Source organism: Aptenodytes patagonicus, chromosome Z, assembly GCF_965638725.1.
Source record: "Aptenodytes patagonicus chromosome Z, bAptPat1.pri.cur, whole genome shotgun sequence".
NCBI classification, from domain to species: Eukaryota; Metazoa; Chordata; class Aves; order Sphenisciformes; family Spheniscidae; genus Aptenodytes; species Aptenodytes patagonicus.
The window spans coordinates 33127857-33150079 of record NC_134982.1 but is presented as its reverse complement, the minus strand read 5'-3'; the positions used below and the strand labels follow the sequence as shown (position 1 = coordinate 33150079).

General features: G+C 40.7%; 1 protein-coding gene across 6 annotated transcripts in view; it reads right to left on the bottom strand.

Moving 5' to 3' along the window:
- The window catches only part of KDM4C (lysine demethylase 4C), a 295962-nt gene that overhangs the window by 15585 nt on the left and 258154 nt on the right, over positions 1–22223 (bottom strand). For all 6 annotated transcript variants that reach the window (XM_076363457.1, XM_076363452.1, XM_076363456.1 and 3 more), the window contains one exon: positions 15737–15907. In XM_076363457.1, the coding sequence (XP_076219572.1) occupies positions 15737–15907 (171 nt within the window). The remainder of the gene's footprint in view (positions 1–15736; positions 15908–22223) is intronic.

The following is a 22223-nucleotide window of genomic DNA, read 5'->3' as shown; positions in this document are numbered from 1 at the left end:
ATAACATAGACTAGTATGTCTTGTTTTAAAAGCTGCTTTTGCCTCCCACTCATACTTTTGCATGAGCATTCTGTGCAACTTCTCTTATTGGACAAAGAAAATCAATCTCCATCTTGAACAGATCAGAATATTTTCTGTGAGAAAACTCAGTTCTCACAGCTGTGCTCCTACAGTGGGCTTAACAGGGAAGAGGAGAATCAAACCTTGCGAGGTGAAAGACATTTGCAATGCGTAAGTAACAGTCTGAAGACCCTCCTCTAAAGCTGATGAATATTATTGGAGACCAGTTTTCCCTGAACAAAGCCCTAAAACATTCATAGATATATATAACAAAACAATAGATATATATAACAAAACAATGAAGATTGAGATTTCTTTTTCCATGTATAAAAAAATAAAAAAAACTTGGAAAGATATTGAAGAAAAGTCAATCTATGGTATACAGTATTAAGGGAGAATATTGTCTGCAAGTGGTTCACTCTTGAAGTTTACTCTTATTCACCACTAACCCATCTGAATAAGCATAAATTTTTCCTTTATAGCTGTACTGTTTTACAAACCTGAGGTTTACATTCATAAACTGGCATCATTTAAAGTAATTTATAAACATGCAGAGTAGCCTTTTCCTTTTCTGAACCACTTCATTCTTCTGAAACTTGTTAAATAATTTTCAAATCCACCATACCCATAACATTCTTCTACCCATTTCCCATGAGGGTGTCTCTACAAAATCCACAACATGGAGCACCAAACTGTCATCAAGCATTAACCAAGATAGCAAACATAATCAGGCTGGCACCTCTTTCGTCACGAAAGTGTCTAACTGAGCAGCCCCTATCCCATGAACAACCTCAGAAACTTCCATTTTATTTTCCTCAACACTAATAGAATTGTTTATCTGTTTAATGGGCAGACACAGCGGTGAGCTCTGCTATTTTTCAAATCACTATGGTTTAGACTGTATTAAAAATAGAATATTTTTGTTTGTTTAAATTGTATTCAAATTACAGCATTTTCCTCAATGTCACTTAGCAAAAATTTCTGCATGTCCTTGACACTCCTGGGTTTTACTTGCTGATTTGCTTTGTTTCCAAAACAAAGCACAAAATGCCTCATTGTTTATTCAAATTCTTGTCAAACACCATTGATGGTATAATTGACATAAACAATAAAGGGCTAAAGTGGTTAAGCATGACTCTTGCAACAGGTTTTGTGAGCTAGCATATACTTCTAATCCTATTTTTGCTGTATGGCTCTGTAACGCAGTGACAGAATGAAATACATAGAAATTGTATAAATTATTTTCCTTAATGGTAAAGGAATAGTATAAATAAATACAGAACCTGACTGGCGTTATTCTTCCTGGAATGCTATGACATACTAAAGACAGTTTAAATGTTAGCTCAAAACTAGTATTTGTATCAATTAGTTTAGGTGAATGTATTTTTCATCCTTTGAAGTTACTCATTATTTCTGTATCATATGACATCAAAACCCTCTAGGAAGACATATTCCAATCAATCAACAGAAGTCTTGCAGGAAGACTGTGTAAGAATCCATTTCATTGCGCTGCTGCAGCTTTCTGTATCGGAGGGTTCTTGTGAATTCCACTATGCTGTTGTCATGCAACTTGGCAAGAAGGAATGGCAAAAGGCAGAGGTAAGCAGCAGCCTGGCTTCAGCCCTGCAACGTGCCTGGTGATACAGATCCTTTCCATATTGTTCCATCCCTGATGCACAGGGGCCATGGCACAATATTGTAATCCTCCTCCTGGCAGTCTGAAAGCTGATAATCTAGCCCTGAGGTTTCAAAGATCAAAGAGAAACAGATACTGAAACGACGAACTAGAGCTAAATCAGACTCTGTACTTGCAGTAAACCTGGCCTTCCTATTCTGCGTGTCTACATATTTTTTTGCTATCACTCATCTTGTGTTTGTTCATGAACTTATACATATCGTTAAAATCAAACTGTGAAATAGAAACTGTCCATTTTCTGTCATCCTCTGCATTGCTTAAATCCATAAGGTCTGAGCCATTCTTAGTATTAGTCTATCTAACCACAATTTGCATGGAGCAAGACATAATATCTACTCATTTGGGCTTTTATCCTAGAAGTTCCATGATTTCTGAAAAATAACTTAAAATTCATGCATGGTCTCCAAAATTGGATAACCAATACCTCTATACTCTTATTTTGGAGAAACTGAAATTCATTTCACAGCAAATTCCATTCATAGCAATTCATTTCAATTTATAGCAAACGAGCATTCTGGTATTAATCACAAAATTAACAGTTACTTCTCACAACAGACAAAACACACTAACTACATCTGATTTTCACTGATAAGACTTCAAGCGGGTTTCTAGTCCCCAGATTCACAACATGAAAAAGTAGGAAAAATCCAGGCCTCATTATTGGGCTTTTGCACAGAAATGGTCCTCTCGCTGACTCTAGTTGAACGGCAGCAGTTGTTTCTAAATTTCCCCCTTAAATTAGGACCTGAGTTAAATTTACTATCCTACTTCATTGCTACTAGGGTACCTACCATGAGATAGTGCTCTCTGTACTGACAGAAACCAGCTGAAGATGGTTCAAAAGGGAAGGAGTGCAGAACTAAGCACGGCATGACCACGCTGTCAGGAAGAGTTAGCTCTTGCTGTACACATCCAGGAGAGAAGGCGGCTCCTGCGGCAGAGCAGGAAAGGTACCTCTGAACAGTCCTGGGGATGGAGCTTCAATGTCCCCAAGGCCATTCTGCAAATGTACTTAATGCAAGTTGTCTCCTCTGCCTATGTTACTTCAGCTAAGATAAACTTTCAATGTGAGTGCTAGTGATTAAGCTTCCACAGTCATGCTCACCAGTGATTGTTTCATAAGGAGCACGACTAATGTGATTACAACTAAAACCTCTGATTTAGAAAAGCTTGTCATACCGACAAATAACATACCGCAGCTGCAAACAGTGAATATATCTACCAACAGCATTAAAGTGGAAGTGGCGAAACAAATTGTGGAAACTTTCTGAAACAACTGCTGATCTCAACACACTGTCAAACTGTCTTTCTCTTTTGGGAGCTGATAGTATACGGTAGTTAATGCAAATTTTTAGAAACACAAAATTAGGTTTCATACGTTCCAAGACAATTTGAATGAAAAGGAGAGTGGTAGCTAATTTGCCATAGTCAGAATTTTATCTAAACAGGAACAGCAATTTACACAGTGCATTAGCATTTGAAAGAGCAGGCTTGATTCCCAGGAGTGCAATTCTGGTTTTGAATTGGTATAAATTCAGTGAAATCACCAGATTAACAGAATAGTTACTGTAATTCAACAAATTTAGCCTTGGATCACAGAATGCATAGTATAAAAATACTTTGAATTTATGTATAACATATTGTCCTTAAAACGTTACTGAATCTTCTCTTACAAAGTGAATATATGCTTTCACCAAAAGGAAACTGGAAGACAGATTGGATCATGCATTCCTGGATACATCTAAAAATTTCTTATTTTCCATTCAGCTTAGAAAGTTACTATTTCAACCGTTACATTGCCTTTCAGCAAAGTATTAATAACACAAATTGACAGATGCAGAATTGCCCAGAAGGCCACAATTCAAACCCACGTTGCAGAATGTGGCTTAGGATGTCGCCATTTCAGCGAAGCCACCGAGGCGAAGGGCTCCGGAGCGGAGGATCGCGCCGGGGGACCCTTCCTGAAGCGGCAAAACCGCAGCAAGACCCACGAAGGCAAAAGCGCAGGGGGTGAGAGGGTGCCCCAGCCCCCCCATTCCCTGAGCCGGAGGAGGGAGCTCCTGACGAGCGGCAGCTCTGACTCAGCGTGGGTGGGGACCGGAGGGACGGGACGGCGGCCAAACCCCCTCACACACAAGAGCAGCCCCCAGGGAGCGCGAGCGACCGGCAGCGCGGCGAACAGGGCGTGGCGCAGCAGAAGGGCGTGGCACAACAGTTTGCGCGGCAGTTCGCGCAGGGAAGGCGAGCGGGCGGGGCGCAGCCCCCCTCCTGGCTCTAGAGGCCAACTCAACTAGTAGTCGTCTCCCTCCCAGAAGAGGACCAACTGTGGTTTCCACTCGGCCGAAAGCCGTCGCCAGAAGGAATGTGGCGACCCAGACGGAGCCCTCACGCAAGCATACAGCTGTCCAGGTCTCCGGCTGCAGGGAGTGCCTGAGCCTGTCAGCTGTACTGGAGGGCAGCAGAGGCAGCACCTGTGTGCAGTGTGACCAGGTGGATGATCTGCTCAGCCTGGTGGCAGAGCTGAAGGAGGAAGTGGAAAGGTTAAGGAGTATCAGGGAGTGTGAGAGGGAGATAGATTGGTGGAGCTGCACCCTACCATCCCTGAGGCAAAGGCAGCAGATGGAGGCTCCACAAGAAGCAGAGGATCCCCTGCCCTCTTGCCACCAGGGGAGGTGGCAAGCGACAGGGGGGGAATGGAAACAGGTCCCTGCTCTCGGTGCCAGGCGAAACCCCGCCCGGCCTCCCTCACCTTCCCAGTTGCCCTTACGCAACAGATATGGGTCCCTGGAACTTGAGGGCCTGGCAAACGAGGATGTAGACGAAGGTCCATCCAGGAGGTTGCCTAGGGTGAGGCAGTCAGCCCCATGCATTATGACTGCCTCTGCTAAGTAAAAAAGGAGGGTAATTGTCATAGGCGATTCCCTTCTGAGGGGAACAGAGGGCCCAATGTGCCGACCGGACCTGTCCCACAGGGAAGTCTGCTGCCTCCCTGGGGCCTGGGTCAGAGACATTACTAGGAAACTCCCTGGTCTGGTACGGCCTTCTGACTACTACCTGCTGTTGGTTATACAGGCTGGCAGTGATGAGGTTCCAGAGAGAAGTCCAGACGCGATCAAAAGGGACTTCAGGGCACTGGGGCGACTGGTTGAAGGATCGGGAGCACAGGTAGTGTTTTCCTCAATCCCTGCAGTGGCAGGGAAGGATACTGAAAGGAACAGGAAAACACACCTGATCAACACGTGGCTCAGGGGCTGGTGCCATCGGCGGAATTTTGGCTTTTTTGATCATGGGGAGGTTTACATGGCACCAGGCCTGCTGGTGACAGATGGAGTTCAGCTATCTCACAGGGGGAAAAGGATCATTGCTCATGAATTGGCAGGGCTCATTGAGAGGGCTTTAAACTAGGTTCGAAGGAGGAAGGGGATAAAACCAGGCTCACTAGAGATGGGCCTAGGGGTAGCATGCCGATGCTGGGGGTGAAATTGATAGCCCAGCTCAAGTGCATCCACACCAATGCATGCAGCGTGGGCGGCAAACAGGAGGAGCTGGAAGCCATTGTGCAATGGGATAGCTATGACTTAGTTGCCATTACAGAAACATGGTGGGGTGACTCTCATGACTGGAGTGCTGCAATGGATGGCTATAAACTCTTCAGAAGGGACAGGTGAGGAAGGAGAGGCGGTGGGGTGGCTCTGTATGTTAGGGAGTGTTTCGATTGTCTAGAGCTCAATTATTGTGATGATGATACGGTTGAGTGTTTATGGGTAAGGATGAGGGGGAAGGCCAACGAGGCAGATATCCTGCTGGGAGTCTGTTATAGACCACCCAACCAGGATGAAGGGGCAGATGAAGCATTCTACAAGTGGCTGGCAGAAGTCTCACAATCACTAGCCCTTGTTCTCGTGGGGGACTTCAACTTCCTGGACGTCTGCTGGAAATACACCACGGCAAAGAGAGGAAGCAGTCTAGGAGGTTCCTGGAGTGTGTGGAAGACAACTTCCTGACACAGCTGGTAAGTGAGCCTACGAGGGGAGGTGCCTCGCTCGACCTGCTGTTTACAAACAGAGAAGGACTGGTGGGAGATGTGGTGGTCAGAAGCCATCTTGGGCTTAGCGACCATGAAATGGTAGAATTCTTGATTCTTGGTGAAGTAAGGAGGGGGGCCAGCAAAACCGCAACCATGGACTTCCAGAGGGCAGACTTTGGCCTGTTCAGGACACTGGTTGAGAGAGTCCCTTGGGAGACAGTCCTGAAGGGCAAAGGGGTCCAGGAAGGCTGGACGATCTTCAAGAAGGAAGTCTTAAAGGCGCAGGAGCAGGCTGTCCCCGTGTGCCGTAAGAAGAACAGGCGGGGAAGACGACCGGCCTGGCTGAACGGGGAGCTCTTGCTGGGACTCAGGAAAAAAAGGAGAGTTTACCGCTTGTGGAAGAAGGGGCAGGCGACTCAAGAAGAGTACAGGGATCTCGTTAGGTCATGCAGAGAGGAAATGAGAAAGGCAAAAGCCCAGCTAGAACGCAATCTGGCCGCTGTCGTTAAAGACAACAAAAAAAGTTTTTACAACTATATTAATGACAAGAAGAGAGCCAAGGAGAATCTCCATCCTTATTGGATGCGGGGGGGAACATTGTCACCAAGGATGAGGAAAAGGCTGAGGTACTTAATGCCTTCTTTGCCTCAGTCTTTAACAGGCAGACCAGTTATCCTCAGGGTACTCAGCCCCCCGAGCTGGAAGACGGGGACGGCGAGCAGGATGAACCCCCCGTACTCCAAGAGGAAGCAGTCAATGACCTGCTACGCCACCTGGATGCTCACAAGTCTATGGGGCCGGATGGGATCCACCCGAGAGTGCTGAGGGAGCTGGCAGAGGAGCTCGCCAAGCCGCTCTCCATCATTTATCAGCAGTCCTGGTTAACGGGGGAGGTCCCGGATGACTGGAGGCTTGCCAATGTGACGCCCATCTACAAGAGGGGCCGGAAGGAGGATCCGGGGAACTACAGGCCTGTCAGCCTGACCTCGGTGCCGGGGAAGATTATGGAGTGGTTCATCTTGAGGGCGCTCATAAGGCATGTGCAGGAAAACCAGGGGATCAGGCCCAGTGTCCTGGTTTCGGCAGGGATAGAGTTAATTTCCTTTCTAGTAGCTGGTACAGTGTTTTGGATTTAGGATGAGAACAAAGTTGATAATGCACCGATGTTTTAGTTGTTGCTAGGTAATGCTTACACTAGCCAAGGACTTTTTAGTTTTCCATGCTCTACCGACTGAGAAGGCTGGAGGTGCACAAGAAGCTGGGAGGGGGCACAGCCAAACTGGCCAAAGGGACATTCCATACCATGTGACGTCATGCTCAGTACATAAACTGGGGAAAGCTGGCCGGGGGGGGCCGCTGCTCGGGGACTGGCTGGGCATTGGTCGGCGGGTGGTGAGCAATTGTACTGTGCATCACTTGCTTTGTGTATTATTATTATTATCATATTATTATTATCATTTTATTTCAATTATTAAACTGTTTTTTATCTCAACCCACGAGTTTTTTCTCACTTGTGCTCTTCCAATTCTCTCCCCCATCCCACCAGGTGGGGGGGAGTGAGCAAGCGGCTGCGTGGTGCTTAGTTGCTGACTGAGATTAAACCACGACACCCAGCCAGCACGGGTTCATGAGAGGCAGGTCCTGCTTGACCAACCTGATCTCCTTCTGTGACCAGGTGACCCGCCTAGTGGATGAGGGAAAGGCTGTGGATGTGGTCTACCTGGACTTCAGCAAGGCCTTTGACACTGTCTCCCACAGCATTCTCCTAGAGAAGCTGGCGGCTCACGGCTTAGACAGGTGGACTCTGCGCTGGGTCAAAAACTGGCTGGACGGCCGGGCCCAGAGAGTTGTGGTGAATGGAGTTACATCCAGTTGGTGGCCGGTCACGAGCGGTGTTCCCCAGGGCTCAGTTTTGGGGCCGGTCTTGTTCAAGATCTTTATCAATGATCTGGACGAGGGGATCGAGTGCACCCTCAGTAAGTTTGCAGATGACACCAAGTTGGGCGGGAGTGTTGATCTGCTCGAGGGTAGGAAGGCTCTGCAGAGGGACCTGGACAGGCTGGATCGATGGGCCCAGGCCAACTGTATGAGGTTCAACAAGGCCAAGTGCCGGGTCCTGCACTTCGGCCACAACAACCCCATGCAGCGCTACAGGCTTGGGGAAGAGTGGCTGGAAAGCTGCCCAGTGGAAAAGGACCTGGGGGTGCTGGTCGACAGCCGGCTGAACATGAGCTGGCAGTGTGCCCAGGCGGCCAAGAAGGCCAATGGCATCCTGGCCTGTATCAGAAATCGTGTGGCCAGCAGGAGTAGGGAAGTGATCGTGCCCCTGTACTCGGCACTGGTGAGGCCCCACCTCGAATACTGTGTTCAGTTTTGGGCCCCTCACTGCAAGAAGGACATCGAGGTGCTGGAGCGTGTCCAGAGAAGGGCAATGAGGCTGGTGAGGGGTCTGGAGAACAAGTCTTCTGAGGAGCAGCTGAGGGAACTGGGGTTGTTTAGCCTGGAGAAAAGGAGGCTGAGGGGAGACCTCATCGCTCTCTACAACTACCTGAAAGGAGGTTGTAGCGAGGTGGGTGTCGGTCTCTTCTCCCAAGTAACTAGCCATAGGAATTATACAAAGGAAACCATGTAAAGATAATACTTATATTTGAAGCTTTAATTTGGCTTTAATTACCCTATACTCATTTTTTATGCTTACCTATTAAGATGCCTGTCTTTCTACTGTAACAGGAAACAAAGAAAAAGCAAGAGCCACAGAAAAATCTCTTCTGTTCTCCATAACGGAGTCAAGTGAAAGTAACTCACTTAAATCAATACGGTTATAGTACTGTACAACAAGTTTCAGATTAGAATCAAATTATTGCATCTTTTGTCATTTTGCAGCTTCAGGAGTTAAACAATGGAATAGAAGCCTCCAGTCTGAAGCCTTAGAATTTAGTCTTTGCTTTTGAAAAACTTTGATTTTAACTTAATAAGACCACAGTTTTAAAAACAGAAATTAATTTGTGTTAGTATTCAGAAGATGCAAACAATGATTTGCATGTGCAAAGCATAACATTCTGTGTATCAGCACTTGCAAATCCAGTGCAAAAGCTCACAGTTACAAAAATGTGTTAAAATAAATTTCTCAGCTCACATCAACTTGAAGTAAATCTTCAAGACATATATACATATCTAACTTCTTGGAGTATTTCACAGAACAAGAATGCAAAATCCTACACAATTTTTACAAATCTATCTAACCAGGAAAAGAAACCCCAGATTTTTCCTCAGAGAAATGTCATGCAGCTCTCAAACTTGCTTTCCAGAATTTTTCAGAATTTTCTGTCAATGGTCACACCATACAAATTGCCAATACTAAGTTCAACTACACAGCAGGTAATGTTATAATGCTGAAAAAAAAATTGTGCCAGCCCAAAATGATTAGCGCATTATTCAGCTCAGAGACTCAATGTTGTCTCAGTTAAGAAATAAAAAAAACAGGTTGCTAAACCTATTATAATTCATTGGGTCTCTTTTCCCACATCACACAACTAGTTCTGAGGACTTTTTGACTAAGTTTATACCAAATACAATCCTCTGCCTGAAAGGAGGTTGTAGCAAGGTGGGTGTCGGTCTCTTCTCCCAAGTAACTAGCGATAGGACGAGAGGAAATGGCCTCAAGTTGCACCAGGGGAGGTTTAGATTGGACGTGAGGAAAAAATTCTTTACTGAAAGAGTGGTGAAACATTGGAACAGGCTGCCCAGGGAAGTGGTTGAGTCACCGTCCCTGGAGGTATTTAAAAGACGTGTAGATGAGGCACTTAGGGACATGGTTTAGTGGGCATGGTGGTGTTGGGTCGACGGTTGGACTCGATGATCTTAGAGGTCTTTTCCAGCCTTAATGATTCTATGATTCTATGATTCTTGTTACCTTCAGAAATGCATTGGTTGCTTTTCTGTTTCACATTCTCAGAAATCACAGGTGATGGTAATACTGGAGTGTATCTAAAGTATCTGTAGATTGCTCAGAAAGAGTGCGACTAATTTCCTTAGCCATTCTTTACAGATTTACATGTCAGTATAATAAAACTGAACAATAAGCTATTATTGTCTGTCAGAAGTCTAATGGATCTTTCACAGATACAAGGAGGCAGGTAAGCACTACTATTTAAAGTTTTGATTTGAAAAGGTAGACAAGCAGAAAACAGTTGTCAGAAGAGATGAAGAGAGAAAGGCATACAGAAGAGAAACCACTGGAAAAAATGCTGGAAACTAGTCAGGAGTTTAGTCATTTATAATGCCAGACAAGGTTGATGGAGGAAAAGTTACATACGTCTGGTTTGTAGGACAGATTTTCAAAAAAACACAGCATCCTTCAGAAATTACTAGGGCTAGAATAAAATTTTCTATTTTTTATATCCAGGTGGACATTAGTGGACTGTCAGGACTTACGTGCCTGCCCAGTATTTCCGAATGTCCATTGTTCAAGCAGTATGGTTTTTCAAAAGCAGTAGCAAAAGTATTAACACATACAGACATCGAGAAGCTGATTGAGTGTCCACATAGACATATGCAGACACGTATTTATTGCACCAGTGAAAGCCAGTAGTCACGGACAAAGTCATTACGGAAAAGTTCTTGTAAAGAAGTAAGACTTTGTTCTTAAAGCTACATCCCGAGCACCAAAACTCACGGCCCCCAAAAATGAGCTAACTTGTCTAACCTGCACATGCAAAAAGTCCCACCTACATAATGGCACATTATGGTTTTAAACTAATGTTCCCCTTAGCTAGCCTGTGGGGGAAATAATTTTTGAAGAACTGTCCAGCTAAATCCCATTTGTTCTACATCTCAAAGGAGGATGAACTAAATCTGTTCTGCCTCTCAGTAGTCTAATAACACTGTCCTTGGGACAATCTGTATTTCACCTGACCCTTTTGCCTGTACTTTACCCCAATTAGTTCACCCCAGCTCGAACAACTTCTAAGATTACAAATGCCTATGCAGCTTCAAACCCTTTCCAGATATCTAGGCCAGGAAGGATCATCCAGAATCTCAGCAAGTCCAAAGTCATCAAGAAAGATAGGATAATTGGCAAGCCTATGCACACAGCATTGTGTATACATTAGAGTGTGGGTCATGAGATGTCGAACCTTTCATTTCATAATTTTGTAGGGCTGTAAAGTGTGCATTTGTACGCTGGGACAGAGGTAGAGGATTGCAAAAAAGGTCCCTGGCTGAGAAAAGTCTTTTTTTAATTTTTTTAATAGCTTGTCAAATTACATTGCTATCATACTGGCATGTTTTTCTTCAAGTACTGGCAAATAAAATGTGCTCCATTTCCTTACAAAGAAAGCAGAGGATAATAAGGTTGGACTTTGTGAAATTTAGGTGCACACTGTAAGAAGCTGTAGCCTTCGTGATATTTTCAGTGAAGTACTTTGGCTGTCAGAGCTCTCAATAGCCCTGTTCCTCCCTCCCCTGCCAGTGGTGAATTTAAAGTATTGATAGACACAGAAAGATAGAGCTTAATCTTCTCCATTCTCTTCACACTGAAGGCTCTCTTTCAGAAGTACCTTCTTTACATAAGTATCAGCATAATTCTGGTAAGGATTCCAGGTATCACTGTTGGTATGTCAAAAAATCCACTGCTTGGTGGAGTTTTTTTTCATGCTTGAATTTTTTCCAGGTAAGGTGGCATCCACTTCAAAAAGCAGTGGTAGACAAAAAAGTAAGCAAGCAAGGTGTGGGATGGACCAAGTTGCCACATGCAAAAATAATTTCTTGTTCCTGCTTTGGACAGCTGCAGTCTGAATGTCTTAACCTGAATTAATATACACTTTTTCAAGACTATGCTTTTTGGATTTTATCAGGACCTCAGAAAATTACCATAATGTGGTTCTGCAAAACAAACTCATGAACTACTGAATATAGCACCCAAGTGTCCTTCCAAACACATCTCACTTCCTCCACTCTTAAGATGCTCTTGCTTGTAAGGAAAATTTACAGCAGCATTCCATAAGCAACAATACCACTTAGGATGGTATTCAATTTATAGATTTTAATACGTAAAGTCCATTTTGGGTTGTGGGCATGAAACCCACAGATCAGCTTTACCTTCTCAATGGAGAACCCCTACGTTTATACACCTAATGGTAAACTAAAATGCAGTGTGGGTATGTCATGGCAGCAAGAGTAAGTACACTCATTTTTGTTCACCTAGTTTGCTTAAAAACCACAAGGTGAAACCACGACAGCAAAGAATTCTGTGTAAACTGGTCACTGGAGGACCAGGGCACTTACTGGGCCAAGTGGCCTGGAAGGATGTCTACCATTTCAGGAGAGGTGTGCTCAGATCTCCTGTAACCAGACCTCCCCACAGACTCAAAGCATGCTTGACTCCGCATTATTTTTTTTCTTCCCCTCTTCCTTGCAATCAATATAATTCAGTGTGACTTTTCTGCCCCTGACGAAGTATACTGCAAGAGCTCCCTGTTTAGCTGGGATTTTAATAAGGTACTGCGAGAACAACTTCATCCTTAGCTCTAATTTCAGGTTACATATGTTTGTAAATATATTTTAATTATACTTGCTGTTAAGGCATTATTGACAGCCATAATATATAGAGAAACAAATAAAACTCCTAGCTAAATATCCAGAATATTCATTCCTAGCAAACTGCCAAGATATGCCAGTGGAGATATGTCCATCAGGTACTAACGGGGGATGGGGGAGAAGAAAGGAACTGTGGGACACGATCCCTAAATGAGCATGCCAAAAAACTGAGACATTTCCTGATGTATAATCTGTAAACTGACATCTGGCCTGTTGGGCAGCACAGTATTCCTCCCAGTGCTGAGCTAGGGGCTGTGTGACAAGTTACAGGGCATTAATCCTTCAAGAAGTACATGCTGTCTGTTGGTAGCAGTTACTCAGGACTGCAGCGTATGCACTCCCCACATGTGTGCATGCATTGTTTAACTGCTAAAGCTGTCGCCTTACCTCCTTTAAGATATCACATGCTATCCCCCTCACTGCAGTCCTTCCATGACTTACAGAGGAAATTGTCCTGCTGTTTCTTCCAGCAAAAAACTGTACCCATATACTTCTTCACACCCTCTTACACCTAATGGGTTGAGGGAAAGCTGACTGGTTAGCACATCAACAAGCTATCTAATGGGTTTAAACATTGTAATTGAGGAGTGACTATTCTAAGAAATTCTGATGAGGTAGAAATCAGGTATAGTACCCAAGCAATAGCTTGAAATAAAAAAATCTATATAGCTATGCCTATATCTAACACCTACACTTAAAAAAAAAAAAACCAAAACTGATATATTTAGCACATGCTAACACAAACCAAGAAAAATACATATGAGAAGAGAACAATGTGTACCCTACTTTGGTAATTATTGAATGCTTACACGCAAACAGAGTTTCATGAAGCTTCGAGACTGAAATTTCCCTGCTCCCTATTTTCCTCCTTAAAAATAAATCACTGTGTCTGAAGATTGGAATTGTGGTCTATTGTGAGCTGAGCTGAAATTGTGTAGTAGATTCAGCACATACTGGAAAAGCAGAAAGCTCCTGCTATCTTTGTGAGCTAGCTGAAAAGTGAAAACAGATTAGAAAAATAAGTTCTTCAATAGGCAGCAACATTGCTTTCACACCAGATTTGATGAATAAGTCCTCCCAGCGGCACTAACACCTGATACGCACATTGCATGGATTAGCAAGTTTTAGTCCAGGCAGCAGAAAAAACATTTTTTTTCCCCTTCCAGTAACTGCTGCAGGTATATTATCTAATGAAAACACAACAAGATTTCTCTAAGGAATGTGAAATTCGTTTGGTGTTTCCATCAAACAATTATATGATGTTCATCCACTATCTGAGAAGCACTGAGGCATACCTAGACCTGATTACATTTATTCTTAGCTCCAGATCAGACTACCCCACTAGGGCGGTAAGCAGTTTCTCATCTCTGCCTTACCATATCCTTGTTGCAGGCGTACACAAAAGAGGGGTTTCTAATAACAATACAGCCACATTTGCTTAATATCTTGATCAACCTAAATCAGAACATCTTTGATCATTAATGGAGCCTTTTGAGTGTTTCGAATTAAAGGATATATTTTCAAACACATGTAAGAGGGACTTGCTGACTGTCTTCTATTCAGACCAGTGGGAGATAAACAGCTCAATCCCCACACACTGCTCTGAAATGTACCCTTTCAAATACCGTATTTTCAAATGGCATCAGACTTTTCAATAACTAAGAATCTTCTAAAAACAACAGTATCATTTCCACTGATGTATCTGTCAGCTAATGCTACTTCTAGGAAGTGATTAGGCCTGCAGAAAACAGAACAGCTCAAAGACTTTCACAGGAGAAAAATACGGAGTACTCCTAGGGGTTGTGCCCCTTGAGCTGCAAAGCATGTATTCTTTTGCACCGCTGCATATGCTAGTCTCCCCCTCTACATACAGAACAGGACACAGGGCTAAGTGAAAAGTGGTCTTGCAACAAACTGTTGCAACAAACTGTCCTGGTTTCGGCAGGGATAGAGTTAATTTCTTTTCTAGTAGCTGGTACAGTGTTTTGGATTTAGGATGAGAACAAAGTTGATAACGCACCGATGTTTTAGTTGTTGCTAGGTAATGCTTACACTAGCCAAGGACTTTTCAGCTTCCCATGCTCTACCGACTGAGAAGGCTGGAGGTGCACAAGAAGCTGGGAGGGGGCACAGCCAAACTGGCCAAAGGGACATTCCATACCATGTGACGTCATGCTCAGTACATAAACTGGGGAAAGCTGGCCGGGGGGGCCGCTGCTCGGGGACTGGCTGGGCATCGGTCGGCGGGTGGTGAGCAATTGTACTGTGCATCACTTGCTTTGTGTATTATTATTATTATTATCATATTATTATTATTATCATTTTATTTCAATTATTAAACTGTTTTTATCTCAACCCACGAGTTTTTCTAACTTGTGCTCTTCCAATTCTCTCCCCCATCCCACCAGGTGGGGGGGAGTGAGTGAGCGGCTGCGTGGTGCTTAGTTGCCGACTGAAGTTAAACCACGACAAGCACTTTTGCATACCAGTGTTCACTGAAGGCTCTAACTTTTAGAGATTATTAGCAGGAGGTACACCAAAAATACCAGTTCAGCTCAAAAAAGGCTCAGAGGAGCATGAAGGTAAACAGGGATTAGAGTCATGTCGTGAGAAAGACGTCTAGTGACGCCTGATGAACACAATGAAGGTTAACATCCAATGTATTCATTGCAAATGTGGAGGGAAACAGAATTTTTCCCCACTTGTCTGCAAATTTTGTTCATATGTGCTAACTAAGTGCACAATGTGGTCCGTAACAGTTTTGAGAAACATCGTAGTTTATATAAGTGCATAAGGGAAATCAAAATCTCAATTGCTTTTTGGAAATGCAATAAACTACACATTCTTCTCCCTGATGATTTTTATCATTAATAATGTAATCTCACAAACTAAATATCAGAAGGTGTAAAAAAGTTGTTAGAACAGATTCTTGAGAGCTATTCTTGCCATTACAGCAGTATTTTTCTATTCTGCAAGGAATTTTTACAAGTTATCTCTGAGAGACAAAGGATATATGGAATTCCCTCTCTCATATCCTTTATTAAATACATATTTCTTATTTAATTGAAAGATTTTCTAAGATTACTTTTGACTCATTTGGTCAAATGGCAAAGACTAATTAGAATAACCAAGGTTTGGAAGCCCATTAGAAAATAATCATTCTCAGCAGTAAAAGTAACAAACATGAACTGAATATTAAGACGGTATCTCCTCAAGGTCAAAAGAAGTAGTTCAAGAGGTTCCAACTCTGTAATTTAAAAAAACAAAACAACCAAAACCAAACAAAAAACAAACAAACAAACAAAAACAAACAAACAAAAAAACCAGAAAGAACAGGTATCTGAGAAAGTACTTACTACAATGTCTTCAGGAAAAGTATCCAGACTGAAAGAGCCATCATCAAACATGACTTCATAGAAAAGTTGAGATGTCACTCCTATGACTCTGCAACTATAGTATCGTGTATTCCTATGTTTCGTGATGACTGTCTGCCCAACTGTTATGGCCTTCTCACATGCTTTAGCTCTCTTGAAGAAAGGAAGAATTTAAAAGAAAAAGACATTTTAAAATACCAGTTTACTCATCAGAAATTTACCAGTGTCAAAACAGAATTGATAACAGTTCACCACTCAATACAAAAACTTCAAATGCAAAATTGTTCTTTCCAATCATGATCACACAAATTTGCTTTACATACAAAGTTTCTGCATTTTACGAGAAAACAAATGGCATCTGAAGAATAACAAATCACAGCACTCAGAAATATTTTTGCAACTGATGCCTTCTAACTATTCTGCATTAGATCAATAACACACAATTAGCAATATTTGTAAATTTAATTTGTCAAATAATTTGTAGAATTTGCTTGAAGAGGTAAGATGTGATGGACCCAGACTATGGTCTTGCATTGTTTTAAATGATGGGATTTTTAAGTACTGGATTTCAGTATGATTCTACATAATTGCTTAATATTTTGCTGAATGGGATGCAATAACTAAATGCATATCCAGTTCTTCTCAGAGCTGTCTACAGCAGTGTATCTGGGTAACTTCTTAACCCATACTGTGCAGAACTTTTGCTTTAAAACTTCAGATAACATTGACCACTCTTCATGAGTTATTTATGTGGTAAATCAGTAACAGTAATTTTTTTTCATTTCTCATTTTTAATTCCCCAGAGCTAGTTATGTCAATCAGAAGAGTAGCAGGGTTGTTAAACTATGCAAAAATTCTACATCAATAACTGTTCGATGCATTCTATAAACAAAAAAAAGAATGGAACCTTGTAAGTGAGCAAATGCTGAGAAGCTCACATGAGGCAGACAGCTGTTACATCTCAGCTCCCAACTAATGTATCCCCAGGAACCTCCCACTTAAAAAGCAACCTTCTTCACCAGGAAAAATAAAATCAAGAGCTTCTCATCCTAACAACACAAGGAAGGCACTTCTTTCTTATGATCCTGACTGTCTATTCATTACCTCACAAAGGCCCATTTGTTTACGCAAAAGTAAATTATTGTGACTTTGTCTATATCTGAAAAGTTGTACTTTTCTTATAATGGAAGATGCTACTACAAGGGGCAACTACACTGGTATATTCTAAGCATAAAATATTTTTTTATTAGAAATGTTTATATAAACAGCATGAAAATACTTTATTACATATGCTAAAGTAATTACTCAATTTCCTAGCACTGCTTTTCAAACCTTCAAAGGCAGTGAATTCTTCAATCAATATAATAATTTTAAAAAGTGTCTGTGAAAATCTGGAAAATGCTACAGCTGTACCATTTTTAGCACTAATATCAAAGGGAGAACCAAGGAGAGCATCAGTTCTTTTTCTTAGATTCCAAGCATTAATAGTAATGTTAGTGCTTTTGGGGAAGAGGAAAAACCCACCCTAACTCGAACACTTCTGTTTTTGCAGGGACTGTTGTCACTATCATGCCTCTTTCTTGGACTAATTTCTGGGATTTAGACTTTTTAAACCTCTCTGCTCCTACAAACTAAGGGCAAACCAAGAACAAATATTCTGTACCATTTCTGGAGACAGTGCACTAAATCTCTGTGTGTCAGAGCTCTGCCTGACATACGCATTTAGAGGATTTAGCTGAGGTCACCTCAGATAGTAAAAACTAATGATCTTTCTAACCATTTTCAAGTTTACCTAGAAATAATATTCTGAGCATACTCACAAATTATTTAACCATTTACATGTATAACAAAATTGTTTCTTCCACATTTTACCTGTCTATAGTTAGACTAAGTAGCAGAATTAACTACATAAATAACAATTTACTGGTATTATCACAGGAGTGACATGTCAGTTAGCACTTTTTATCCAATCTTGAAACATATGTAAACATAAATGTTAATTTACCTTTCAATTCTTGACTTTAGTCTATTCAGTTATTTGGGGGTGGGCATCAGAAGTAAACTGGAAAGTATTAATTGATTTACTCATATGAAATAATAGAAAAAGTTTGATATTACAGAAGCCCAAGGAGAAGTAGCTCTATTAAAAGGTTTAAATGTTTTTAAAGCATGAAGATGGAACTCAAGATGGAAGGCAAAATGTAATATTTTAAGAGACAATACAGGCTCATTTAATGATAAAATTTTCAGAGAAGAAATGACATTGCTCATTGGAACAAATAATAAAAAACAGAAATGCATCCTAGCCCAAGGATAAGATTATTTTTTAGTATGTTATCTTGGTAGGATTCTTGATTTATTTCTCAGAAAAAAATATTGACAAGCACACTCTGTAATTGACTGCATGTCCCAGAAAACATTTCCTGTCAGAAAATCTTAAGAATTTATTGATGTTAAGAATGTCATTTTTGATCAGAAAGGACAGTTGTTATGTAAGGGAGTCTATCAGATTAAAGAAACAGCTGTGGTAGTTACCAGATTATTGAGAAAGCTGTGGTTTAAAAAGCATGATTTTCTTTAACAGTACCTAAGCCAAGGATGAACTAAGATAGTGGCAGAAATAGAGAAAACAACCAGATCTAAGGAAAAAAGTTAACCTTCCCTTCTGTGTGCAAACTTAAAAAAGATAAGAGGGAAAATTACTTTCTCCTTCATTTTCTGTATGGCAGGACACAAAAATCTTTTTAAATAAAATATATAACCTATATGTATATGAAATCATAATGACTATCATGAAATAGGCATCTGATGTATATCTAAATATCTAGAAACTTTCTCTGACTACAGTTTTTAATGGGGGATCCTCAAAATTCTGAGACTTATTTGATACAGGAATATAACTCTCATTTCATCATTTTAAGCTTACTCCTCGGAACTCCAATTTAGGCATAGAAATGATGCATGACATTTCAAAAATATGCCAGCTCATGATTTTTGAATAATATGTGTTTCCTAAGGCATATCTTAGTCTCTCTGAAATGTTAAGGGGCTGGCAGTAGTTAGCAGACAGTGGCTAACAATGACATTGCATTACTCAGGTATTCAACAGAAAAAGGATCTACAGCTCCCATTTGACAGCATCCCTTCATTCCCTGTGTGCTACAGAGGTAAGAACTGGCCAATAATAGCAAAAGATAATTTGAAATAACTCAAAAAGCAGCAACAGTAGGTTTTTGCAACTCCTAACCAGTGGGTTTTTGCAACTCCTATCTTTGCCCCTTCTAAAGACAGTCTTTCAAAATGCACATAACTGGGGCTGCCTAGACGGCCTCTCCTGATCACACTTTCCAAATGAAACACCACCTATGAGTATATGTTTGCCACCAGCTGGTTTTCTCTGACCCTCAGTGCTGTCTTTGTTAATCTTGCATGGATTCTTTTTTTTTTTTTTTTGGGGGGGGGGGCTGTTAGTATGGTTGCATACAACTTCTTTTTCTCACTTCCTTGTGTATGAAGGAGTTCTTTTAATCAAAACAAATCCATCTCCTATTCTCAACCGTACTTCCAAGTGTTCTTGCAGTTTGATGACAAAAACGTGTGAGGCATATGTTTCATACCCAGAGACAAGCACAGTCAAAGAGGGAAAATGAAAAAACATGACCTACTGTCTGTAAGTAGTGAATCACAGAGCCTTCCTTGCATATTGACGCTCCAGTTTACATAGCAAAATAATATAGGCTGTGACAGGAATAATCAAAAACATTCTGTATAAAACAACTTTTCTGCTAGCAAATTTTTGTGTTATTTCTAAAGCTGTACCTTCAGCAAATACAAGAAGCATGCTTAGTTTTGAGTCCATGGACCTCCAAAGAACATATTTTTGAAAAGTCATATCAACATTTAAAAACTCCAGTTCTTAGTATTTGTATATTTACTTCATTTGGCAGCACTTTATGGATGCAAGGATTATGCTTTCCCTTTTGATTGTCTTTTTGATGATTTTTCATCAGAAGACCTGTCAGTGATTTCCATGGTTGACATTAAAATAGTACTCTAGGAAAAAATCCTGAAGACAATACAGAGTCTCATCCCCACTGAAAAAGACTTGTGAGAGTATATTGATGAATAATTTGGACACAATTTGCTTGAGATCACAGACATAAATAATTTGGATGCATACTCCACCTCATCACTACTATAAGCCCTTGCCTGAGGTGAAGAGATACACTAATACCAGTAATAATACACATTTATCTGTACATAGGTAGGTTTTTTGTTGAGCACCCTCATTGATTTACATATTACAATACCACTATAGATATATGTCACAATTTTTCTAAGTGCCCTGAAGCCATCCTTTGGTTGTTGAGTTTTGGGTTGTTTGGTATTTTTTTTAAACTTGAAGAAAGTAGCAATCACAGATATTCACTGAGCATTTAGGCACAATATCTAGAGGCTATATTAGTGAAAAAACAGACAATTTTAATTTTGTTTCCATGAACTGAGGAGAAATAATAGTGTCCTTACTTTATGTACAGTGTTTTCAACTGCTAAATACCAGATAAGATTTTTTTTCTTGCTGACAAGACAATCTATTTCACCCTGTAAAAATTTGCAAAGTGAGTATAATATTTTAGTCTGCACGATTCCCCTGTTCTGCTTTCAAGCAAGGAAGTTATAACAACAGACAAATAAAAAAAGTTCATTAGAAGTAAGATACATTGCTATGCCTAATGGTGAAGAGCAATGTAATTTCTGCATGAAGGAATAGCTAATAACTAAGACAAGCACAACAAGAAAACCAATAGTGAAAAAAACTTCCAAAGGCTTAAAGATGTGATTAGATTAATTATCCAAAAGACAGAGTATAAAACCAATCATATACAAATATATGGCAATCTCCTTTGTCTCAGGAGTAAGTTAAGAATTTCACAGAAAAAGATTCTTTAACAAAATATCTGATCTTTCCAAGTTTTGGCCCAATGAAAAACACAAAAGCATAATTTTTCTTTCTCTTCTGCAAATCTGATCTTGATTTGAGCCACAGGAAATAAGTTAATAATACAGAATTTTTTTCAAAAAGGTTAGTACCGAGTTTCAGGAAAGGATGTGATAGTCTCATTCCAAGCTACGTCGAACATCCTTCACACAATCTCTTAAATAGTAGCCACACAAAATCCTGTTTCTCCATAGTTGGTGGGGTGTTTTTTCTTTGGCACTACCTAATGTAGGTCAAGAAAATCACTAAGAAAAAATGGATTTTATGGGATTCCATGTCCCATATTGTGTTTTTTTCAGATGAGCATGTGTTTTGTTTCTTACCATTCAAAATAATAGAGAATAATAGTTCCAGAGAAAGTGTACACTAAGAAAGTTAAGTGCTGAAGTCTGCACTATTTTATATTAGATTGAAAGTATAAATTCTGCTTAAACAACCTGGCTGGTTTTCATTAATATTTTGTAGGTATTTCTATTAATAACTAACATGAACACAGAAATGCCAGAAAAAAGTCTGTTTAGAACAGATACACTACTATATTAAGTGCTGTATAAACATAGAAGAAATAATCCAAAACTTCACCACATTTACCATTTAGTATTATAAAAGAGAATAAGGTGAAGAAAATCACATGCATTGTTTAACAGCATAAAGGGACTCCAGCATCAGAGACAGATATATTAGAGGAAGGTGGAAAAATTAAGGGGCTGAGGAAGTGGCCGCAACATACATATGAAGTGGGAATAGAAGAAAGTATTATGCAGAAAGTCCTATTTGATCAGGGAATTAGTTCCCAGCTACTGATGCAAATCCCACTACCTAGAGTATAAAGACTTGTCCCAAACAAATACTAGAAAATATTTGGGAAGAACAGCCCTACTTTTACCGGCCATGATTTTAACCCAGTAATTTTCAGCTAATGATAACATTTCCAAGAAAGCCATGAAAAGTATCTTAAGTTGCCTGTACAGATAGAGGTTTAAGTTTGTTTGTTTTTCAAACCAAACTCATTTTCTTGAAAAGTATTTGAAGAAACTAAAACCACATGAAGTGTACTGGTTTCACATGTTAATTCATTTTGGAAAACAAAAATTTTTAAAAGGCTTAAGAGTTCTGTGGAAGTTTTAAACAGGGACACACAATTTGTTTCCCTTTTTAAGAACCACCAGCAGATTGAACACTCAGAACTGATTACTCTAGTTGGGAGGCATTACATTTTACTACACTCGAAAGAAAATGTTACTCTTCAGTAGTCTTGTCATTAAGACCAAAGATTCACTGACAACCTCTTGAAAGACAGACATATTATACAGACATTACCTGGGTTTATTTCTTTCACTTCTAATGTATAAAGGAGATAAAAAGTTTGCAACTTGAGAATTCTCAACTTACCAAGCTATTTCCTTAATAAGACTACGTTAAGTCCTTCTAGCTTGCTAGGAAACAAAATACAGTTTTAAAAGCCCACAA